The sequence below is a fragment of the Chiloscyllium punctatum genome, chromosome 27 (genome assembly GCF_047496795.1).
Source record: "Chiloscyllium punctatum isolate Juve2018m chromosome 27, sChiPun1.3, whole genome shotgun sequence".
Classification (NCBI taxonomy): Eukaryota; Metazoa; Chordata; class Chondrichthyes; order Orectolobiformes; family Hemiscylliidae; genus Chiloscyllium; species Chiloscyllium punctatum.
In genome coordinates this window covers 18,380,746-18,405,062 of record NC_092765.1, presented here as the reverse complement: position 1 = coordinate 18,405,062, position 24,317 = coordinate 18,380,746, and the positions used below count along the sequence as shown (strand labels likewise).

General features: G+C 43.9%; 1 protein-coding gene across 1 annotated transcript; it reads right to left on the bottom strand.

The window, feature by feature from the left end:
• Positions 1-20,550: 20,550 nt before the first annotated feature.
• LOC140453735 (claudin-4-like) lies at positions 20,551-21,222 on the bottom strand. Its single transcript, XM_072548693.1, has one exon. The coding sequence runs from the start codon at positions 21,220-21,222 to the stop codon at positions 20,551-20,553; it is 672 nt and encodes a 223-aa protein (XP_072404794.1).
• Positions 21,223-24,317: the final 3,095 nt, after the last annotated feature.

Sequence of the window (24,317 nt, the reverse complement as noted above, 5' to 3'; positions counted from 1 at the left end):
TGACAATAAAGCTAATTCAATTCAATTCAAATTGATGTTCAGCTATATTGGCAGGCAAGGCTTCATTTCAGTGTCACATGTAGTTGGGGGAAGGGGAAAAATGTCTTGGTTCTATGGTTTGACTGTTAGGGAGGGAGTAACGGAAAGTCTAACGCTTTTCAGAACCTGTGGAGAATCAGTTACGATTGGTGAGGGATTGGTGAGAAGGCAGGGCGTGTGACGTCCTTTGGTTGTTAACATGTCAGCAATAAACAGAACATACCTTATTGAAGTTTGTGGTTTATCAGAGGGTGTTGATAGGGGTGTATAACTAAAAAGGATGTTGGGTAGCGTTTTTATACGGTAAAGTTATACCCAGTGTCAGGGCAGAGGCCAAAGTACATGAGACAGTATTGTAGCGATGGAGCCATAAGAAACATTCAAAGGGAAGCCATTTTTTCACTCAAATGTTCTTACTCTCCCAGTCTAGTGCCTGGCAATTGGATCACTGAGTCAAACTCAAAAAGATTAATATGTTGCTTTCAGGGATCTCATGTAAGAATCACCAGAACATTAAATATTTTCTTTGAAAACAAGTTGGATTTGATTGGAAGCTGGATGAGAGAGGGTCATCTGATTAATTTCCTGGAATACACCCTCATCCTAAATTGTGACTGACATCATTTCCAATGCTTCTAAAGCATGTACCCCAGAGCAGCTGCAATCCAGATGAATGACCAAGCAGGCTTAAGGGGCTGAATGGCCAGCTCCTGTCCATACATTTGTCCTTCTACTCTTCAGCTTGACTGCGGCAGCATTCACCATTTAAATGCACACATTCCAAGAAACTGAGAAACATAGATAAAAATCACACAACACCAGGTTATAGTCCAACAGGTTTAATTGGAAGCACACTAGCTTTCGGAGCGACACTCCTTCATCAGGTGATTGTCCTGGAGCGTCGCTCCAAAAGCTAGTGTGCTTCCAATTAAACCTGCTGGACTATAACCTGGTGTTGTGTGATTTTTAACTTTGTACACCCCAGTCCAACACCGGCATCTCCAAATCGAGAAACATAGAGAATAGGAGCAGACCATTCAGTCCTTTGACACTTCTCCACCATTCAACATGTTTATGGCTGATCATCCAACTTAATACCTTGTTCTCCTCCACACATTTTAATCCCTTTACTATAGCCCCTTCTTGAAAAAAAAGTTCATTGTTTTGGCCTCAACCGTTTTCTGTGGTAGAGAATTCCACAGGCTCATCACTCTCTGGGTAAAAGAAATACTCCTCATTTCAGCCCGAAAGGGTGTACCGCATGTCCTTAAAATGTGACCCCCTCATTCTAGACTCTCCAGTCATCAGGAGCATCCTTCCTGCATTTACCATGTTTAGCCCTGTTGGAATGTTATAGGTTTCTATGAAATCTCCCCTCATTCTTCTAAACGCCAATGAATATAATCCTAGCCAATCTAGTCTTATACATGGATCCTGCCATCCCAGGAATCAATGTGGTAAAGCTTAATCGAACATCCTTTGTCAGATAAGGCGACCAAAACTGTACACAATATTCTAGGTGTCATTTCACCAAGGCCTGCACGATTGCAGAGAGACATCCCTGCTCCTGTACTCGAATCCTCTTTCTATGACGGCCAACACACTATTTGCCTTCTTCACCGCCTGCTGCACTGACAATTTTTTTTTCAGCGACTAGTATACAAGTTGTCCCTCATTGTCCCTCCCACCTTCCAATCTATCACCATTCAGATAATAACCTGCCTTTCTGTTTTTGCTCTTAAAATGGGTAGCCTCATATTATTCTGCATTGGCCCTGAATTTCCCCACTCACTCAACTTATCCAAATCACATTGAAGCATCTCTAAAGCCTCGTCACACCTAACTTTGTGTCATCTGCAGACCTAGAGATATTACATTTAGATCCCACATCTAAATCACTGATATACATTGAAAGAAGCCAGGGTGCAAACACTGATCCCTACCGAAGCCACTAGTCATTGGCTGTCACTTGAAAAAAGGGCTTGCTTATTCCTCTTGTTTCCTGTCACCAATCAATTTTGTATCCACATCAGTGCACTACCTCCAATCCCATGCACTTTAATTCTACATGCTAATCTCTTATACGGGACCTTAATGAAAGCCTTCTGAATCTCCAAGTAAACCACATCCAATCATATCTCTCTTATCAACTCTGCTAGTTACATTCTCAAAAAATTCCAGTAGATTTGCCAAGCATGATTTCCCTTTCGTAAATCCATGCTGACTCTCTGTTTTCCACAAGATCATCCAAAGTGCTAAAATAATAAGAGGACGCATCATCACACTAAAGGACAGAGACAGACCAGACCACTTGACCTTTCTGTTAAAAGGTCTAATCTCCTGCAACCCTCTAAGATCTCTGCGTTCACATCAATTGGTTGTAATGCCTCAAGTTTCTTGTGCCAGAAGCTCTGAAAATGTTTCCCTAATTCTCTTCACTTCTTTCTTAAGTTGCTGTTACCACATTGCCCAAACATCTGGTCAACTTCCCCAATACGTCCATGTGTGATCTGGTGTCAAATTTTGTTTGAAAATGCTCCTGAGTAGCCCCTTTGAAAATTTACTCCATTAAAGATGTTACATAAATAAAAGTTGCCTTTATAATGATCTCTCTCTGTTTTATATTTATCCTACATTTTAAAGAAAATTGCATAATTTTTAAATGTTTTGATCATTGCTGCTGAATTAACTTCTCCAGTCACTGAAAGGTTTACAGGGCCACGTTGTATCCATTGCAACTGTATTTATGGGTTCGAAGACTGGCTTTTACATGTTAAAGATCTGTGAATCAAAAGTGGAATCAAACCAGGTCGGTCTGCAGTATTGAGTCCCAAATTCTTGTTGTCCCCCACCTGCAGAAACTTTTTTATGTCTTTCCCTTGAAAGGTTCAAAACTCTATAATCAAATCACTCTTTCCTGATGTTTCTAACAGAGCAGTTTAGGCAGCATGTGTGTAAGGCTGATGGCTAAAGATAAGCAGTTACCAAAATCACCAACTCAGAAATCACCTCTACTGAAAGTAAATCTCCCATGTTGGAAACAGTTCAAAATGATCAAACACGCAAAAACACAGAGGTCAATGTACTTTAAAGTAAATTTCTTGATTTAACTGTTTCATTCCCTTAACCATCTTGTGACCTTCAACAAAACTGCTTCTCTGATGCCTTCTATTCAGCTCTTTCTTGTCTTTCCTCATATACAGACTCTTGACAATGGGTATCACCACATGGGTTTTATTCTGCCCTGTCTCCTCCAGCTAAATTTTGTTTATTGCAACTCAGTGTCCAGAATGAATCCAGTGCTCTTGTTGTAAACTATTCAGTTGTTCTATATTTGATTATGTGAGCCTGTTCATCATTGGTGCTCACTGTGCTTGATTGGTTATACCTGGGTGTGGACTCAGATGAAAGTAAGTAAACTTTCAAAACATAAAGAAGCTACAGATTAAGCATGGAGCATTTTAAGGCATTGAACAAAGCACTGCAAATAAAGTTCTTGCACATAAAGGAACTGACATTCTCTCTAGATGAATCAGAAATATACCAAACACAATGGGACTTGATGAAATCACCACTTCCTTTAACAAAATGTCTTCCAACAAATTTACAGTTTTGTAGCTTTTTATCATTTTAAAACACCATGGGATCAACAGGAGATGATTCAGCCTTTGAGCCTCGTTCCACTATTCAATGAGAACTCGCAGTTGGTGATTTTCCCAAGTCTCTGCTTTCCTTTGCCTTTTAGGTGGTAGAGTTGGGGAAACAGTGAGTGCTGTTGAAAGAGCCTTGGGCAGTCATGCAGAGCAACTTGCAGCTGGTCCACATTGCTATGCATTGGAATGAATGTTGAAAGTGGTGGATTGGGTGTGTGGGCTGCTTCTTAATTTGGCAACTGGAGAGTATTCCATCACACTCCTGACTTCTGCCTTGTGAATGGTGGAAAGGCTTTAGGGGGTCAGGAGGTGAGTTACTTGTTGCTGGATTCCTAGCCTCTGATCTGCTCTTGTAATCACAGTATTTCAATGGCTGGTCCAGTTGAGTTTCTGGTCATTACTAGCCCTCAGGATGTTGATACTGGAGGATTCAATGATGGTAATGCCATGGAATGTCAATGGATGATGGTTACATTCTGTCTTGTCGGACATGTTCATTGCCTTGCTCTTGATGTTACCTGGCATCAATTAAGTCTGCCTGGATATTGTCAAGATCCTGTGTATTTGGACGTGGATTGCTTCAATATCTGAGGGGTTGTGAATGATGCTGAACATTGTGCAATCATCCTTGAACATCCCCACTTCAGACTTTATGATGGAGAGAAGGTCGTTGAAGCAGTTGAAGATCGTTGGGCCTAGGACACGAACCTGAGGAACTCCTGCAGTGCTGTGTGCCATGGTGGTTCAATGCACCAGAGACCTAGATTCGATTCTACCCTTGGGCAACTGTCTGTATGGAGCGTGTATGTTCATCTGGTGTCTGGTTTGGTTTCCTCCCACAGTCCAAAGATGTGCAAGTTAGGAGGTTTGGCATTGCTAAATTGCTCATAATCTACAGGGATAAGTAGGTTAGGTGGATTAGCCATGGGAAATGCAGAGTTACGGAATTAGAGTACGGGGGGGTTGTGTGGACTGGATGGGCCGAATGGCCTGCTTCCACACAGTAAGGACTCCATGATTCCAGGACTTGGAGTTGAGATGACTGACCTCCAACGAGAATAACTATCACCCATTGTGCTAGTTCTGATACCAACGAGTTGTTGAAATGAAGCCAGGACCTTAGGGGACCTAGTAGAACCCAAACAGTGAACAGGTTCTTCCTTCTGAAGTGCCATTTGAAAGCCTGTCGATGGACCCTTCTCATCACTTTGCTGATAATCCAGAATAGACAAATAGAGTACTAGCTGGAGAGATAGAATTTGTTCTGCTTTCTGTGTACATGATATACGTGGGAAATTCTTCACATTGTCAAAAAGCTGGCAATATTGTAGCTGTACTGAGAAGGTTTGGCTTGCGACATGGCTAATTTTGGAGCATAGAGATAATGTCAATGAACTGGTAATCTAGAGACCCACTCTATATACAAACACATAAAGACATTTCTAATGTTCTATTGGTTAGACAGCAGACCTTATTGACAAGGTCTGTCTCAGTCCCTGCCAGACAGGGTTACCAACTTTGATTGGATATGTTTATCACATGATTTGACCCAGTCAGCACTTACCCCGCCCCCACAGTCCTAAGATTGGTTATCTGGGACATTTTCATAATGCCTGCCGTTCCATAGTCAATCAAGTGAGCAGACCATCTGTTACCTGGCTGGATGATGTTTGATAACATTTTACCACTCCAGTCTCCAAACTGTTCAGCTACTAAACTGACAGAGTCAAAAAACGTCACATAAAAACATTTTACAAAAACTCCCCATGTGATTTTTTTCATTTACATTTGCTCAGAGTTGATTTTTCTTCAAATTATGAAGTGGTGTCTTCTTAGGCCCTGATTAATGTGAGCTATGGCAAGAAATTTGGGAAAGTTGGGTAAGATGTCTGGTGAAGTCCTTCTCACCTTCAAGTACAAAAGGTCATCTTAGAACATAGAACAGTACAGCACAGAACAGGCCCTTCAGCCCATGATGTTGTGCCGACCATTGATCCTCATTTAAGGTAAACCTAATGTACAAACCCTCAAATTTCTGTGACCATATGCATGTCCAGCAGTCTCTTAAATATCCCCAATGACCTCACTTCCACAACTGCTACTGGCAACGCATTCCATGCTCTCACAACTCTCTGTGTAAAGAACCTGCCTCTGACATCCCCTCTATACTTTCCGCCAAACAGCTTAAAACTATGACCCCTCGTGTTAACAATTTCTGCCCTGGGAAAAAAATCTATACCTCTCATTATCTTGTACACCTCAATTAGGTCCCCTCTCTTCCTTTTTTCCAATGAAAAAACTCCGAGCTCAGTCAACCTCTCTTCGGAAGATAAACCCTCCATTCCAGGCGGCATCCTGGTAAACCTCCTCTGAACCGTCTCCAAAGCATCCATATCTTTCCTATAATAGGGCGACCAGAACTGGACACAGTATTCCAAGTGTGGTCTAACCAAAGTTTTATAGAGTTGCAACAAGATCTCACGGCTCTTAAACTCAATCCTCCTGTTAATGAAAGCCAAAACACCATATGCTTTCTTATCAACCCTGTCCACTTGGGTGGCAATTTTAAGGGATCTATGTACCTGCACACCAAGATCCCGATGTTCCTCCACACTGCCAAGAATCCTGTCTTTAATCCTGTACTCAACTTTCAAGTTCGACCTTCCAAAATGCATCACTTCGCATTTATCCAGGTTGAACTCCGTCACCTCTTAGCCCATCTCTGCATCCTGTCAATGTCACGCTGCAGCCTACAATAATCCTCTATACTGTCAATGACACCTCCAACCTTTGTGTCGTCTGCAAACTTGCTAACCCATCCTTCAATCTCCTCATCCAGTCGTTAATAAAAATTACAAAGAGTAGAGGCCCAAGAACAGAGCTCTGTGAAACACCACTCACCACTGACTTCCAGGCAGAATACCTTCCTTCCACTACCACTCGCTGTCTTCTGTTGACCAGCCAATTCTGTATCCAGGCAGCTAAATTTCCCTGTATCCCATTCCTCCTGACCATCTGAACGAGCCTACCATGGGGAACCTTATCAAATGCCTTGCAGAAGTCCATATACACCACATCCACCACTCGACCCTCATCAACTTGTCTAGTAACATCCTCAAAGAACTCAATAAGATTTGTGAGGCATGACCTGCCCCTCACAAAGCCGTGCTGACTGCATTTAATCAAGCCATGCTCTTCCAGATGGTCATAAATCCTATCCTTTCTAACACCTTGCAGATGACAGACGTGAGACTGCCTGGTCTGTAATTGCCGGGGATTTCTCTATTTCCTTTCTTGAAGAGAGGAATTACATTTGCCTCCCTCCAGTCCTCAGGTATGACTCCGGTGGAGAACAAGGATGCAAAGATCTTCGCAAGTGGCGAAGCAATCACATTTCTCACTTCCCTAAGCAGCGGAGGACAAATCTGGTCTGGCCCTGGCGACTTGTCAATCTTAATGTTTGTCAAAAATTTCAGCACATCAGCTTCCTCAATCTCTATCCGTTCCAGCATGCTTACCTGCTCCTCAATGGTTTCATTCACTACAAGGTCCTTTTCTTTAGTAAAGACAGAAGCAAAAAACTCATTTAGGGCTTCCCCTACCTCCTCAGACTCTATACACGAGTTCCCTATGTTATCCCTGATTGCCTTACTCTTTCTTTGATCATTCTCTTATTCCTCACATACGTGTAAAATGCCTTTGGATTCTCCCGAATCCATCCTGCCAAGCCTTTTTCGTGCCCCCTCCTGGCTCTCCTCAGACCATTTTTGAGCTCCTTCCTCGCCTGCCTGTAATCCTCTAGAGCTGAGCAAGATCCTAGCTTCCTCCACCTTACGTAAGCTGCCTTCTTTCTTTTGACGAGAAGCTCCTCCGCTCTTGTCAGCCAAGGTTCCTTTATCTTACCCCTTCTTGCCTGTCTCAGAGGAACACATTTATGCATCATTCGCAACAACTGTTCCTTAAACAATCTCCACATGTCTATAGTGCCCTTTCCAAGGAACAATTGGTCCCAGTCCATGCTTCCCAACTCACGTCTGATAGCATCATAGTTTCCTTTTCCCCAATTAAATATCCTCCCATTGTGCCTGCGTCTCTCCTTTTCCATAGTTATGTAGAATGTGAGGCAGTTGTGGTCACTATCACCAAAATGCTCTCCCATACAGCAAGATCTGACACCTACCACGGCTCATTGCGAGCACCAAATCCAAAATGGCCTCTCCCTTCATCGGCCTGTCAATGTACTGTGTTAGGAAACCCTCCTGAACACACTTTACAAAAACAGCTCCTTCCAAACCATCTGCTCGAAGGAGGTTCCAATCAATATTGGGAAAGTTAAAGTCACCCATTACAACAACCCTACTACATTCACACTTTTCCAAAATCTACTGACCTATGCTTTCTTCAATCTCTCTGTTGCTATTGGGGGGCCTGTAGTAAACCCCTAATGAGGTGACTGCTCCCTTACGTTTCCCAATTTCCACCCATACTGACTCAGTAGGCAGACCCTCCTCGGCAATGGTAACTTCTGTAGCTGTGATACCCTCACTGATTAGCAATGCTACACTCCCTCCTCTTTTTCTTCCCTCCCGATTCTTTTTAAATGTTCTAAATCCTGGAACATCCAGCAACCATTCCTGCCCCTGAGAAACCCACGTCTTTGTTACGGCCACAACATCTTAGCACCAGGTACTGATCTATGCTCTAAGCTTATCACTTTTATTCCTGAAACTCCTTGCATTAAAGCAAACACACTTTGACCGATCCCTTGGTTCTTTCCCAGGAAATTCCTTCCCACTGGCTGCACTACTACTTGCTTTGCCTCATCTCCATCAACTCTCAACACTGGTATATAGCTCAGGTTCCCACCCCCCTGCCATACTAGTTTAAACCCTCCTGAACCACTCGAACAAACCTTCCACCCAGGACATTGGTCCCCTTCCAGTTCAGGTGCAATCCGTCCTTCATGTACAGGTCCCACCTTCCCAATTATCTACATATCTGAAGCCCTCCCTCCTACACCAGCTGCGCAGCCACATGTTAAGCTGCACCCGCTCCCTGTTCCTCGCCTCGCTATCTCATGGCACCAGTAGTAAATCCGAGAACATTACTCAGTTCATCCTGCTCTGCAGCTTCCACCTTAACTCCCTGAAATCACTTTTTATATCCTCAATCCTTTTCCTGGCTATATCATTGGTGCCAATATGTAACACGATTTCTGGCTGTTTGCCCTCCCCTTTCAGAATCTTATACTCCCGATCAGAGACGTCCCAGACCCTGGCACCAGGGAGGCAACATACCTTCCGGGAATCCCAATCCTGACCACAAAATCTCCTGTCAATGCTCCGAACAATCGAGTCTCCTACCACTAGCGCTTTTCTATTTTGCCCCCTTCCCTTCTGGGCCACAGTGTCAGGCTCGGTGCCAGAGAACTGACCACTATGGTTTTCCTCTGGTAGGTCATCCCCCAGCAGTATCCAAAACGATATACTTAATGCTGAGGGGAATGTCCACAGGGGATCTCTGCACTGTCTGTCTGTCCCCTTTCCTCTCCCTAACTGTGACCCATCTATCCTTTTCCTGAGCCTCAGGAGTGACCAACTCCCGGTAACTCCTCTCAATTACCCCCTCAGCCTCCCGAATGATCTGCAGTTCATCCAGCTCCAGCTCCAATTCCCTAACACGGTTTTCAAGGAGCTGGAGTTGGGTGCACTTCCCGCAGATGTAGCCAGTGGAGACGTGTGTCATGTCTCTCACCTGCCACATTCTGCAGGAGGAGCAAGCAGCGGCCCTAGCATCCATACCCCACTTATCTGAATGCCCACACAATACTAAACAAGAAAGCTTAATTCAATTGCTATAAAATCAAGCAATAAACTTATATTCAATAAAGGAAGTTTAGAAATGAACCGTACCTTACTAACTTGGTTAGAGGAGGAGGGCGGGTGGGAGTGCCTCGGGTTTAGCCACCTTGCTAATATGTATGGTCACTTACTTTCCTTCCCGGCAGCCCCTCTGGTCTGCATCACTTCCGCCACTGCTCCCGCTCCTTCTATGGAGGAAAAACACCGCTGGCCACTACTGGTAAGTCACTTAAAATATCTCCCTTACCGTAGCTGTAGCCTTCCTGGTTCGTCTTACCTCCGCTGCTGCTCCCACTCAAAAATCTTCTTCAACCAAATGCCACACATTGAGACAAGATTCTTATTAGTGAGTGGTGAGTGACCTATTATCAGGGATTATCACTCATTAGTATCCACATTATTACTAATCTCACCTCATTACCATGAAAGCTCCCATTCTGACACAGATAGAAACGAGACCTCGAGAATTCCCGACATGAAAATGTGAACGGGTACCTGGTGACTCCAGCTCACTGCTTGCTCCTCCAGACCTTCGACACTTGGCACCAACGATTCAGGGTCTTGTCCATGGAGCAGCGGCCACACACAACACCTCCCATCCACATTTTTTAGCATCCAAAGTGTACTAGCTTCACTGCATCAGTGTGGCACATCACCAATCCACTTACAGTATGTTTCTGCACTTTAATGCTGCACTTCAGAGTGCACTAGCATCTCTCATTGGGGGTGTTGCTGCGTATGAACAGGCACCCAGCTCATGGGCTGCACCAGGCTACATCCCAGCAATCCTCACTTGGTCTCTTGACACTCATTCACTTTGTACGTATCAGGATCCTACAGCATCCTTGCCTTGCATTATACTTTGCTCCTACAGCTTTATCCTCAAGGCTTACAGTACTTTTGGAATAAAAATGGAGAATGCTAAAGAAACACTGCAGATCTGGCAGGTCTGAAACATGTGCTTCAAGCAAGTGAGCATGTCTCAAAGGTCCAAGGGAGTAGTCCTCAGTCAAGTATACATGGGGATTGAGGGTAAACTGGGTAGATGAAGATTGAGGTAGATGGGTTAGATGGGGTTTGGAACAGTTCAAAACCTATGGAGTTGACAAGGAGGGCTGCTAAGAAGAGAATGTTTACATTTGAGAGTTCGCCAATAGTAAGAGGCTGGGTCTGAGACTCTGCTGTTGCCCATCATCATGCTGTAAATAATGGAAATGAAAACAGTTGCAACCACATCCAGAGTGGGCAGCGGCTGGGTCTCCTTCAGTGAGGGAGACTGCTTCAGTCTCAAGAGATGTGGACCCTACACAGGCACCCACACAGTGTGGGAGAGAGAAACCGGGAACCAAGATCTAGTGTATGATTCTGACACATTTACCTTCTGTATGGTATACAAACTCTTGTTCCAAGAGCATGATTAACCATACCATGTAACATTACAAATTAATCCCACAAATTACTGTGTTAGCAAAAGTAGTAAGTACCTTCCAAAATCTATTGCCTGCACATGGAGCTGCTCACTTCACACCTTGGACCCCTGAACATAGCACAGCTCTATGAATGGCTAGGCCCTGTACCTGCAATGTTGTCGTTCTGGCTAGACAGACATTTTCACACACAGCTGATGTGGAAAATGAACATAGATCTATACATGCCAGGTCATATTTATAATCACCCATGTCACCATTATGCCATGAGAAGGTATTCTTCCTTTTTGCTCTCCCTGTATGTCTCAGTACACTCCCAGTTTCCACAGCTGGGGTGGGGGAAGCCTGCCCGACGGTCCAGTCTGGAGGTCTGAGAGGTTTGGTTGAGTGAACCGTGGGGGAATTTGTGAGTATGTGACCAGACTTCCTGCCCAGAGGCAGGATGTTGTACCTTCCTTGACCTGAACACCTACAAGGTGCAGGGGATGAAGCAGAGTTGAGGAGAAAGGCCTGGCCACCTCTGGGGTGCCCTGAGAGAAGACTTCTGGGGAGGGTGAGTATGGTCCCTCCTCTGGCACCACACTGTCCCATTGTGGAAGGGACACCTTGAATGATATCAAAGTCCCTTTTTCTGCCTGCATTTGGTGCTGAGCACTAATTGCTTGAGTAATGGAGTGTAGGTCTTTGCACAGATCTTGAGGCTGGTGTTTCTGGCTCTACATGGCAGCTGCCAACCTGTCCACAGAGCCAGCAGGCTCACAATGATAAGGTCCTAGGGAGTGTTGCTGAACAAAGAGACCTTGGAGTGCAGGTTCATAGCTCCTTGAAAGTGGAGTCGCAGGTAGATAGGATAGTGAAGAAGGTGTTTGATATGCTTTCCTTTATTGGTCAGAGTATTGAGTACAGGAGTTGGAAGGTCATGTTGCAGCTGTACAGGACATTGGTTAGGCTACTTTTGGAATATTGCGTGCAATTCTGGTCTCTTTCCTATCAGAAGGCTGTTGTGAAACTTGAAAGGGTTCAGAAAAGATTTACAAGGATGTTGCCAGGGTTGGAGGATCTGAGCTACAGGGAAAGGCTGAACAGGTTGGGGCTGTTTCCCTGGAGCGTCGGAGGCTGAGGGGTGACCTTATAGAGGTTTATAAGATCATGAGGGGCATGGATAGGATAAGTAGACAAAATCTTTTCCCTGGGGTGGGGGATTCCAGAACCAGAGGCCATAGAATGAGGGTGAGAGGAAAAAGATATAAAAGTGACCTAAAGACAACCTTTTCACGCAGAGGGTGGTACGTGTATGGAATGTGCTGCCAGAGAATGTGGTGGAGGCTGGAACAATTGCAACATTTAAAAGGCATCTGGATGGGTATATGAATAGGAAGGGTTTGGAGCTGAGTGCTGGCAGGTGGGACTAGATTGGGTTGGGATATCTGGTCGGCATGGATGGGTTGGATCGAAGGGTCTGTTTCCGTGCTGTACATCTTTATGACTCTATTACTCTAATGGTGTTGCTGCCATCTTGCAACCTTTGCATCATGTTACCTAGTGCTCCTCACAAATCTGCCTGCCCCTGCTTATATACTCACATAAAATCCTGAATTGCTGACATCACTGTGCCCTCTCCTGCCTGGGGCTGAACAGGAGCCATGGTCTCGGGCATTGTGCCAGGGAGCTGCGACAATTCTTCCCCAGCCAGCTGGGGGGACATGAAAGTGAAGGGCTCACTTGCAAGTGTTACAAACTCATCCACAACTCACACGTTTTATGTAGATGTGGCATAATTTCTAGCACCATTCTGCATGTGAGATTTGCCACCACTTTAATTTCAAGGCTCGAAAGCCAGCAAACTATTTCATTGTATCCTGCCACCCCCAGAGGTGAAAAAACTGTCCCCAGCAGGAAAGACCAGTTGTGATCAGAACCTTAGACCCTGGATGATTATTGATTTTGTTTCTGCATGAAGATCTCAATGGAGCCAATTGGGTTTCTTCTAAATTCTTTTCAACTTTCCATTGTGGTTCTTACTGGCCTCATTCAAGTACAATCTCTACTTGCACCACCCACGGCTGTCATGATCAGCTACCTATATTGAGCAATGAGACAAACTATTTGTCATTATCATGAGAATCAATTACGAAGGCGTCTTTTTAGGCAGATTAAGCATACCAACTATGTTGTGTGTTTCGGTACTCACTGACTTACAAACTCTGTTAATTTCAGGCTGAGTCATGTCTATAAGTATCTGCAATCAGCTGTCCACACAGTTAACAACTATGTGTATTCTTTAATTACTCCAACATATCTCAAATAAGAGATACATCATGTTTTAAGAAAGATTTGCATTTATATAGAGCTTTTCATGACTGGACATCCCAAATTACTTTACAGAAGTGTAGCCACTGTTGTAATGCAAGAAATGTGTCAACTGACTTGCACAACGCAAGTTCCTACCAACAGCAATGTGATAATGATCAGATATTTATTTTTTGTGATGTTAACTGAGGCATAAATATTGGAAGGATACCAAAGATAACTCCCCTGCTGTTTTTTGAAACAATGTCATAAAATATTTTACATCCATCCAAGCAAATAGGTTTTAAATGTGTGTGAGATTTGGTAGGAAAAAAAGAAGCACAGATTATTTTCGAAATGGGGAAAGGCTTTGGAAATCAAAAGCACAAATGGACTTGGGAGTCCTGAGCTTGGAAGGCAAATGCAATGTTAGCATCCGTCAAGGCAATGAGAATACAAGAGTACAGATGTACAGCTGAGGCTGTATAAGGCTCTGCTCAGACTACATTTGGAATATTGCAGGAGAAAGTGAGGACTGCAGATGCTGGAGAGTCAGTCAAACCTTGTGGCACTGGAAAAGCACAGCAGGCCAGGCAACATCCGAGGAGCAAGAGAATTGACATTTTGGGCATAAGCCCTTCATCAGGCATGTTGGGGGAGGGGAAGGAGGCTGAGAGATAAATGGGGGAGGGGGGTGTTGAAGCTGGTGGGAAGGTAGCTGGGAAGGCAATAGGTAGATGCAGGTGGGGGGGTGATGGTGATAGGTTAGAGTAGAGGGTGGAGCGGAGAGATGGAAAGGAAGATGGACAGGTCAGACAGTTCAAGAGGGCAGTGCCAAGTTGGAGGGTTGGATCTGGGATGAGGTGGGGGCAGGGGAGATGAAGAAACTGGCAAAATCAACATTGATGTCATGTGGTTGGAGGGTCCCAAGGCAGAAGTTAAGGTGTTCTTCCTCCTGGTGTCGGGTGGCTACAATTTGGCGGTGGAGGAGGCCCAGGACTTGCATGTCCTTGGCGGAGTGGGAGGGGGAGTTGAAGTGGTCGGCCACAGGGCAGAGGGGTTGTTTGGTGCATGTGTCCCAGAGATATTCTCTGAAACGTTCCACAAGTTGGTGTCCTATCTTCCCAGTGTAGAGGAGACTGCATCGAGAGCAACGGACACAGTAGATGAGGTTTTTGGATGTGCAGGAAAATCTCTGCCGAATGTGGAAGGATCCTTTGGGGCCTTGGATGGAGGTCAGAGGGGAGGTGTGGGCAAGGAAAGGTATCAGGAGTGGAGGATTGGTTGGTGGAGGGACTATGGAGGGAATGGTCTCTGCGGAATGTTGATAGGGGTGGGGAGGGAAATATTTCTCTGGTGGTGGGGTCTGCCAGTAGGTGGTGGAAGTAGTAGAGGATGATGTGCTGTATCCAGAGATTGGTGGGGTGGGAGGTGAGGATCAGAGGTGGTCTATCCTTGTTGTGTTGGGGTGGTGGGGTTCAAGGGCGGAGGTGAGGAAAGTGGAGGAGATGTGCTGAAGGGCATTGTTGACCATTTGGGAGGGAAAATTGCAGTCCTTGACATAGGATGTCTAGGAGGAGAGTTGCTCCTCCTGGGGCACGGTGGAGGTGGAGGAATTGGGAGTAAGGGATAGCATTTTTACAGGAGGGGAGAGGGAGGAGGTTTTAGTACAGTTAGCTGTGGGAGTCAGTGGGCTTGAAGTAGATGTCCATGTTTAGTCAGACGCCAGAAATGGAAACGGAGAGGTCCAGAAAGGGGAGGGAGGTGTCCGAGATGGTCCAAGTTAACTTGAGTTCAGGGTGGAAGGTGTTTGTGAAGTTGATGAACTATTCAACCTGCTCATGGGAGCACGAGGTGGCACCAATACAGTCATCAATGTAGCGGAGGAAAAGGTGAGGGATGGTACCAATGTAATTACGGAAGATAGACAGTTCCACGTGATGAAGAGGTAGGCATACTGGGACCCACACGGGTGCCCATGGCTATCCCTTTCGTCTGAACAAAGTGGGAGGATTCGAAGGATAAGTTGTTGAGGGTCAGGTCATTCTTCAGAGTTAAACCCAAATGTTGACTTCTCCACCTCTTGATGTTTGCTGTTTCTTCCAGTCTCCAGCTTGTCTAACTTGGATTCCAGCATCTGCAGTTTTTATGTCTCTTGGAATACTATGAGCAGGTCTGGTCCCATATCGAAGGAAGGATGTGCTGATGATGAAGGGTTGAGGGATGGTTGAGGATTCTGGGTCTGTACTCAATGAAATTTAGAAGAATGAGGGGATTTCATTGAAGTATTTCATTGAGATGGCATGGTGGCTCGGTGGTTAGCATTGCCAAGGACCTGGGTTCAATTCCAGCCTCGGGCGATTGTCTGTGTGGAGTTTGCACATTCTCCCCGTGTCTGCTTGGGTTTCCTCTGGGTGCTCCAGTTTTCCCCCACAATCCAAAGATGTACAGGTCAGGTGAATTGGCCATGCACAATTGCCCATAGTGTTAGGTGCATTAGTCAGAGGTAAATGGGGCGGTACAGTGGTTCAGTGGTTAGCACTGCTGCCTCACAGCGCCAGGGACCCGGGTTTGATTCCAGCCTTGGGCAACTATCTGTGTAGAGTTTGCATAGAGTTAGGTGCATTAGTTAGGGGGAATGGGTCTGGGTGGGTTACTCTTCAGAGGGTTGGTGTGGACTAGTTGGGCCAAAGGACCTGTTTCCACACTGTAGGGAATCTAATCTAATCTAAATACAGGGTAGGGAGAATGAGATCTGAGTGGGTTACTCTTTGGAGGGCCGGTGTAGATTTGTTGGGCTGAAGGACCTGTCTACATACTGTAGACAATCTAATTATACCGAATAATGAGAGGTTTGGTCAGAGTGGATACGGAGAAGATGTTTCCACTGGTAGAAGAGACTAGGACCCAAGGGCACAGCCTTAGTGCGTAGACAGGACCCTTTAAAACTAAGATGAGGAGGAATTTCTTCAGCCAAAGACTGGTTATGTGTGGAACTCCTTGTTAAAGGAGGCTGTTGACAGAGGTAGATAGGTTCCCGATTGGTAAGAGGATCAAGGGATATGGGCAGAAGGCAGGAGAATAAGGTTGAGAAAAATATGAAATGGCAGAGCAGAATCAACAGGCTGAATGATCTAATTCTGCTCCTGTACCTTATGGCCATATGGCCTGAGGGCAATCAACATTTCTGGTAAAAATCACTGAGCCAGACCCACTGCTGGCAATTGGGGCCTCATTTTCCGCCATGGCACCTGGGTTGTAGAATCATAAATTACAGAGAAGAGAAGAGGCCCTTCAGCCTATCAAATCTCTACCACCAAAAATATACTACCACTACTGAAGCTTGCAATTTTTTGAGACTTTGGAAAGCATCTGAGAAAAGTACACATAAAGTTCAGAGATGAGAAAATCAGAAAGAGGGTGGAGTAAAATCTTTCAGAACTAACAAGAAGCAAAATGTTTTAATGCCCTTATTATAGTGATAATATCCTAAAATATCACAACGATAAGTCTGCCCCAAATATATTTTAAAGGCTGTACTGTTAGGGGTTTTCTTATTGTCATAATGTAAGAGATAGAATCTTAAAAAAGACATTGGTTAGGCACAGGAACACAAATTTCTTCGGAGATACCCATCAATAAAGGCAAGCTGGAAAACCCCAGAAACAATAAAACAAAAAATTGTACAAGGTCTCTTCACTTCGCATACTAATGGGTAATGAAAATCTGGAACTTTCTCCTCTAAAAAGATGTTCAGACTGGGGGTAAACGCGACAAGGTCAAAACTGAGGTTGTCATTTCTCAAATCCAAGCCTGTTTTCCCACAATCCTGCGTGCTGTCCATCTGCATTGCTATAGCACCAAGCTGGCACTTATCAAAGTGAATATTGACACTTTATGTGATTCTGACAAGTGTTAAACTGCATTTTCCACCTTCTTGATATGCAATATTTAACTTAGTTGATCACGTAATACTCATATCATACTTCCTCTTTGTTGTAGGGTAATGATTCACAAAGAGTTAATGTTGAAGGCAGCATTAGATCTCACCCAATATGATTTCAGACAGCTTTGGCTGGAGAACAGTTTAATCTGAGATTCTGATGATGTGTCATCATTGTCTTCCGATATTCTAAGTTATTATCTCTAATCTTCAATGTACCGTGTACCACTACTATCATGCAATAGAGTACGCCTTATTAAGACAGGTGCCTTCTCATTTAGTTTCACTCGTAAATCACCAGAGTGGAAAGTGTAGAGAGAGAGCTTTACTCTGTATTCACTCTGTATCTGCTTGGAGATTATTTGATGAAATAGAGGGAGCTTTATTCTGTATCTAAGCTGTACTGTACATGCCATGGGAGTGTTTGATGTTAAATGCAGTATTCCACTTATTAAGGATGATACCCTACACATTGAAAGCTGTTGCATAACATAATGGTTCCAAAATGCTAAATGTTGGACACTGCATTAAGCTTCCCCATCTAATGACATTCCATGACTCGGGGGAAGAATCAGGAGTTTTGCTCAAAATCCTGATGGGGTCAGAAGTGTCATCCCTGTCTCCTGATGGCCCAAGTAATTATGTCCAACCAGCCAATATAATTTGTACCTATTGTTGCTGTGCAGTAAACTACATCTTGTAGGTGAGGCAAGTGTCTCTTCCTGTCTCTGTGTCCAGCACTGTTCACCAAACAGGTCCTTAGGCCCAGACAAGAGAGGATGATTGGTGACAGGACTCTATACCAGCCATTCGCAGGTAATGGTGGGTTCTGCAGCACAAACTACATTTTCCGTCTCCTTGATAGATGGCAACGTCCTTGCCAGTTGAGCTGCAGCCAGAGAATTTGCAGCAAAGGACTCTTCCTGCTCCATCAATGACCTATCCATTGCTCCATCCCGTTCTTCACCCACATGCAATTTCTCAGTGACATTATCTCTGAATGCTTTATAAGGACACCAGCAAATCCCCAACTGGACCTCAGCACCAGTCCTCTCAATCCTTCTGCCTTGACTCTGGTTTGTTACACTGCTTGACCAGCATCCATTTCTGCCATGCAAATACCAGAAAGATTGAAACCATTGCTTTCACCATTTCCCAACCACCAATTCCTGAGAAAGTGTTAGGGAGTTTTCCTGATGGAGTTGGACAATGAAAAATGGGAAGAAGCAGAAGTGAGGCATAAACACTGATGTAGACTGACAAGACAAATGCTCTGTTTTGTGCTGTCTCTCCTGTTGCACATCCCATGCAATCCTGTTTCATTCTTTCCCCAGGCAAATATTTGGGGCTGAAGCAGATTGCATAGAATCCCTACAGTGTGGAAATAGGCCATTTGGCCCAACAAGTCCACACTGACCCTCCTAAGAGTATCCCAGTCCCATTCCCTACCCTGTTACTCTACATTTCCCCTGACTAATGCACCTAACCTACATATCCTTGAACACTATGGGCAATTTAGCATGGCCAATTCATCTAACTTGCACATCTTTGGATTGGGGGAGGAAACCAGAGCACCTGGAGGAAATCCACACAGATACTGGGAGAATGTGCAAACTCCACAGACAGTTATCCGGGGTTGGATTTGAATCCAGGTCCCTGGCACTGCGAGGCAGCAGTGCTAACCACTGAGCCGCTGTGTCACTCTTTGGAACCTTGATATTTAACTGTGAAGTAAGCTTCTGACCACATATCCATCCATCCATCAGCAACACATTTTGCTCACACTTCAGTAACATTGCTTAACTTCACCCCTGGCTTATCTGCTGCTGACATCCTCATGTGTGCCTTTGCTACTAATTGTTTAAATATTCATCAGCCTGTCCTCCCACCTACCACCCACATGTATGTGAGCTCATCTGCTTCTATTTTTTACCCATACTAACTCATTCATAAATCATCTCTGTGCTCACTGACCTTCATTCACTCTAAATCTGACAGTGCCTCAATTTTAAGACTCTTCCTCCAGTTTTCTAGGACTTCTGCTTATATTCCCATTGGATGTTGTGCAGAGTCAGACCTGTAAGCCTAACCTGGTTGAAATCTCAGCTTCCTTCCATTTCAAGGCTCCCTTATTCTTCAACTTTAAGTGCAGTCTCAGGAGGTGAGTGTTGCAGGCAAGGCTGGCAGTTTATGCATGTCCCCATTTACAAAAGAAGGTGATGGTGGACATTCTTTTTAAAACAATGCTATCTTTTTTGATCTAACTACATGGTTCCCTTGACCACTTCAGAGGGTATTTAAGAGTCAAATGCATTGGTGTTGGGACTGGAGGGTCATATATAGGCCGAGACCAGGTATGGACAGCAGATTTCCTTTCCTCATTACCAAACAATAGTGAACCAATTGGACTTTAGCTATGTCTGACAGCTTCACCTTTACTGTACCAGCTATTAGTTTCCAGATATTTTAAACTGAATTTCCACTTTAAATTTTAAATAATTTAGGGTTGTTTCATGTATTTTTTCCAATGTCCCTGAAAATTAATTCTTGTGTTTTCTTGGTATATCTCCAACCATCTACGTCTATAATCTACAGCCATAACTCCTTACAATGCCATTTAAAAATAAACCTAAATATGTCTTTCAGAGAAGACATTCTCCCATGTGCCCCTTACCTGGTCAGCACTGCACCTGACTTCAATTCCATTTTTAATGCCTTTTGAAGAAAGAATACTCAGCATTTGCATTGCACTTTTCATGGTATCAGGATGTCCTAAAGAACTTCAATGATGTGCATTTTGAAGTGTAGTTACTTTTGTTACGTAGGAAGTGGCTTATTGAATCACTCAACCTTAAAAGCAAACACTCAAGAGAAAAGCATACCAGACCCTTTTCAGAACAATCATTGCTGACCACGCTCAGATTACTTGCACCTAGAGACAAATCATCGAAATATTGAAGTGGAGAGAGAGGCACTTATGCCAAAACTCATTCTGTCTCGCTCGCATCCATGTGTGTGCATTTCAAACAGGACTCATTGCATCCTTGTCAAAAGCAAAAATCCAGGTGCTTTGTACATAGTTACTTTCCCCACTTTATTTGCCAGGGTCATTACAGGCTTTACCCAACTGAGATGGGTCCTAGAGATGTCCTGTCTTTAGGGATCAGTATCTCAGCAGGCAGTGTGGTTGATCACTGTGAGAAACAATCTTTTATTTCTAACCATTAAACAGTCAGGGCTGTAACTCAGTAAGAACGTGAAATAAATTAATGAGAACAATCGCAGAAACCCGTCGCTATTACAAACAAAAAATGTCATTCAGAGTTCAAGTGGAGAGTTCAGACATACTCCTTCAGCGAGTAACAAGCTGCTGGGTTCTGAATGGGCACCGAAGGTGGATTTGTGGCATTACTCTTCCGATAGCCTTGTCTACAGTCACTGTTTTTAGGGTAAGAGCAACAGAGAAAGGCTCCTCCGATACCAAGGAAACAGGTGGCAGACCAGCCCAGGTACAGGGCATCTCCCAGTTCCCGCTTCAAACCCTCTGGCACAAGTGGATTGTAAAAGTCTGTGATAATGTTGTGTGCGACCCATGACACAGGAATCAAAACACACAGGCCAGCCAGGAAGAAAAGGCAGCCAGCGATAACGGACGCATAGCCCTTCACTCTGCTGTCATCCCCAGCGCAGTACGTGCACTTCATTCCCACTGTTGATACCATGATGGCCAGGAGTCCCAAGGAAATGGCCAGACACATGAGGGCCCTTGCCATCTGCACATCCCCAGAGAGGTCAAGTGTGGAGTCGTAGCTATCACATACCAACCGGCCCAATGTCTGCTGGTAGACGCAGGTCATCCAAATCCCTTCCCATGTGATCTCTGTATTCAGTATGGTGCTTCCAATAAATGGTGTGATCTTCCACTGTGGCATTCCTGTAACCGCACAGACACACATCCATCCTACTACACCAATTAGGAAGCCAAAACATTCCAGAACAGTGCTGGCCATGATCGTCACAGTTCCACTTATCTTGGAATCGATCTCTCTCCCTCTGTCTCTATGCTGCTTAGTCTCACACTCGTTCTCTTTAATACTTAGTCTCTTTCAGTCTGTCCCTTCTGTCTGTTGATACCTGTGTTTCTCTTACACTCTGTTTTTTTCAGTCTCCTACTCTTCTCACTCTCTCTTTCCCTACCTCTGTCACACTCTCTCTCTCCCCCTCTCTCTCTCCCTTGTTTCTCCTTCTTAATCCAAGTCTCTTACTCTGTCTCTGTCTTTCTGTTTTTCTCTGTCTATTTGACAGTTCAGTCTGATCACAGGATCCTTCACTGGATGCTATTGTCCAGTTTACATCTGCAGATTCCAGATGACAGCCAATGAAGAGCTAGTGAATGACAAGAGAAGTATTTTAACCAAAATAAAGAAGTTTGAACCTTGGCAGTTTGGCCCCTCTGCTCCAGGGAAAGCTTAAATGATGTCGGCAGCAACTTGTAAAATTGCATCAGCCTCAGTCACCAGGTGATGGATTTCTGTTCGGGAGGGTGGGGGTGATGAAATACAAAGAGGTAGGGAATCAATGATGCCGAATAGAATTTTAATTGAACAGTTGATACTCTTACTGTTAAAAGCAGTTGCCAACACTTAAAGGTGAAGCCAGATTAAATTACCCTGACAATTTACTAAATCATATGCAAGATCTTTTTAATAATGTCTCACAATTAATTAGAAAAGCTAACATTGATTGACTCCAACTTTAAAGAGATTAGTAAAGAAAGAAAAAGACAGCAGTGGAATATATTCCTCTTTAATGTTAAAGCCTATTTGTTCTTAAATACCACCTAGATTTAATTGGTCTATTAATACTATTCCCTGGGCCCGAAGGTTTGATTTCAATTCTCATCTGTCCCAGGTGGGTGTCATGTCCAAACAGACTGTTTAAAAATACTTGTAGATACTTTTAACAAATTCCAATGTAAATGATTCATAGAATCTCAATTTGTTTCCTTGAGTATATACCCAAATTTTATTTGCTTCATTTTGAAATATGTGAGTTAATATTGGCTGCAGTGTCCAAGTGTTGGGCTATCACTGATTACAGTCAACTCATGACACCAGCCTCTGGGGAACAAGCAACGAGAGCTGTTTTTGTTAGATAAGGACATAAGAAATGAGAGTGATATAGGAGCTGGAGAAGGTCAGACAGCACTTTGAGCATGTTCTTCCAAGGTATAATGGCTGACCACCTACCTACACTTTACCGTACTATCCTCTTTGACTCCTTCAATATCAAAACTCTATTGGCCTAGGTTTAGAATGTACTGAACACTGAGCAATTGCCCAGGGAATTCCAAAGATTCACAATGTTCTACAGTAAGAAATTTCTGTCCTAAACTGTCAAACCTTTATGCTGACGTCCCAGGTCAGATGTTCACAGCTGAGGTGAATAAACTGAGTTAGGAAATGACTCAATTTGGCAGATCCTCTAATGTACAGGGTCCCATCATTCATAATTTCTACTGCAGAGATTCGGGGATTAATTTGGACTGTTATCCTTGGACGCAGATCAGAATTGGGTGAGTGCTGAGGTGGGCTGGATAGAAGGCTTGTTTCAATTCTCTGAAACTTTGACCCAGTTTTTTGAAAGGTTGTTAGGCTGTTTACTTGTCCTCTTTCAACATTATGCCCAAGCCCCCTCACCCAACACCCCACCCCCAATATATCCCTTTGTGCCACTTTGTTACCTAACGATACCACCAGATTTCTCCACGTCCCTTCCATGCCACCTCTTTTAACCCATGCTTTTTCCACAGCCACCCATCCAGGGTCAGGAGCCGGGGAAAAGAAAAGTTTTTAACGGTCCAATTGCACTCTCAGCCATAAACACTTCACACACAAAAACAGAACACTCTCATTCATAAAACCACATCAAAGACAGCTAATTATTTCGTATTCTATTAAAACTGTGAATCAAAATTTGAACTCAGCCTCTCTGCTCAGATAAACCAAGAGTTCATTATGAGCTCAACTGTAGTAACAATGCATGAGGAATGTCAGCAATGAGAACTGCAGAAAAAGGTGGGAATTCTTTTTAAGTTACACCAGATGATTTGTCAATTGGTTTAGTCCACCAACAAAGCATGCATCTACTTTAACCAAGCTATCATTGCAGCCTAGCTTTTTTTAAAGGACTGCGAATTTGAATAACTTCAGGCCATGGCGAATAACAGATCTGATCCAACCGTCAAGAATTTTCCTGTCTCCTCCATAGTTTTGTGATTCCTGCATTATGGGTAAGACTCTTGGAACTGTGATAATGGGACCTATTTATACTCAACACCAGTTTCATGTTTCACACTCTGCAACTCACGTCTCACCCATTTACTACACTGACAAAAATCATATCAGTTGGAAATGGGCTGCTCATCTAGGTCCTGCCTACCACTCTTATGGTCTCCAGAGTTATCTCAACTCTGCAAAAAATGCAGCCCTATGATGTCTTGTTATAGACTCTTCAATCAGGAGAAATTGTCTCTCAGCAACCAACCAGGCAAACCCTTTCAACATGTTATCCATTTCAAGGAGGTCGCATCTCACTGTTCTAAACCCCAGAGAAGACAGATCCATTCTATTTTATCTCACTTTATTGACATACTTTCCAATTATGAAGACCAATCTAATAAACTTTGTTAAACTCCCTCAAAGACAATCTTTTCGTGGTCTCACCAATGTCTTACAAACACTTGCTTTCTATAAAAACTCAACCTCTTTAAAGGAAGGGTAACATACTATTTCCTTTGCTAATTGCTTGCTGACCTTGCATGTTAACTTTCTGTTGTTTGGGTACAAAGATCTCCCCAATACCTTCATTTTCCAACAGTAGATACATACAATTTTGAAACTTTTTGTCATTTGTGGCCTTCCCCCATGGAAGCCATGAACACATGTTTTTTTCCCCTTGATGTATGCAGTTTGCAACCAAACACACTTTCAAATCCATTACCAGGGTGAAAAAAAAACCTGAAAAGAATCAATACATTTGTCTCTTGATGAGAAATGTGAGTGAGGAGATAAGGGATTTCTAATGCACCCTTTCTGTTCCTAAG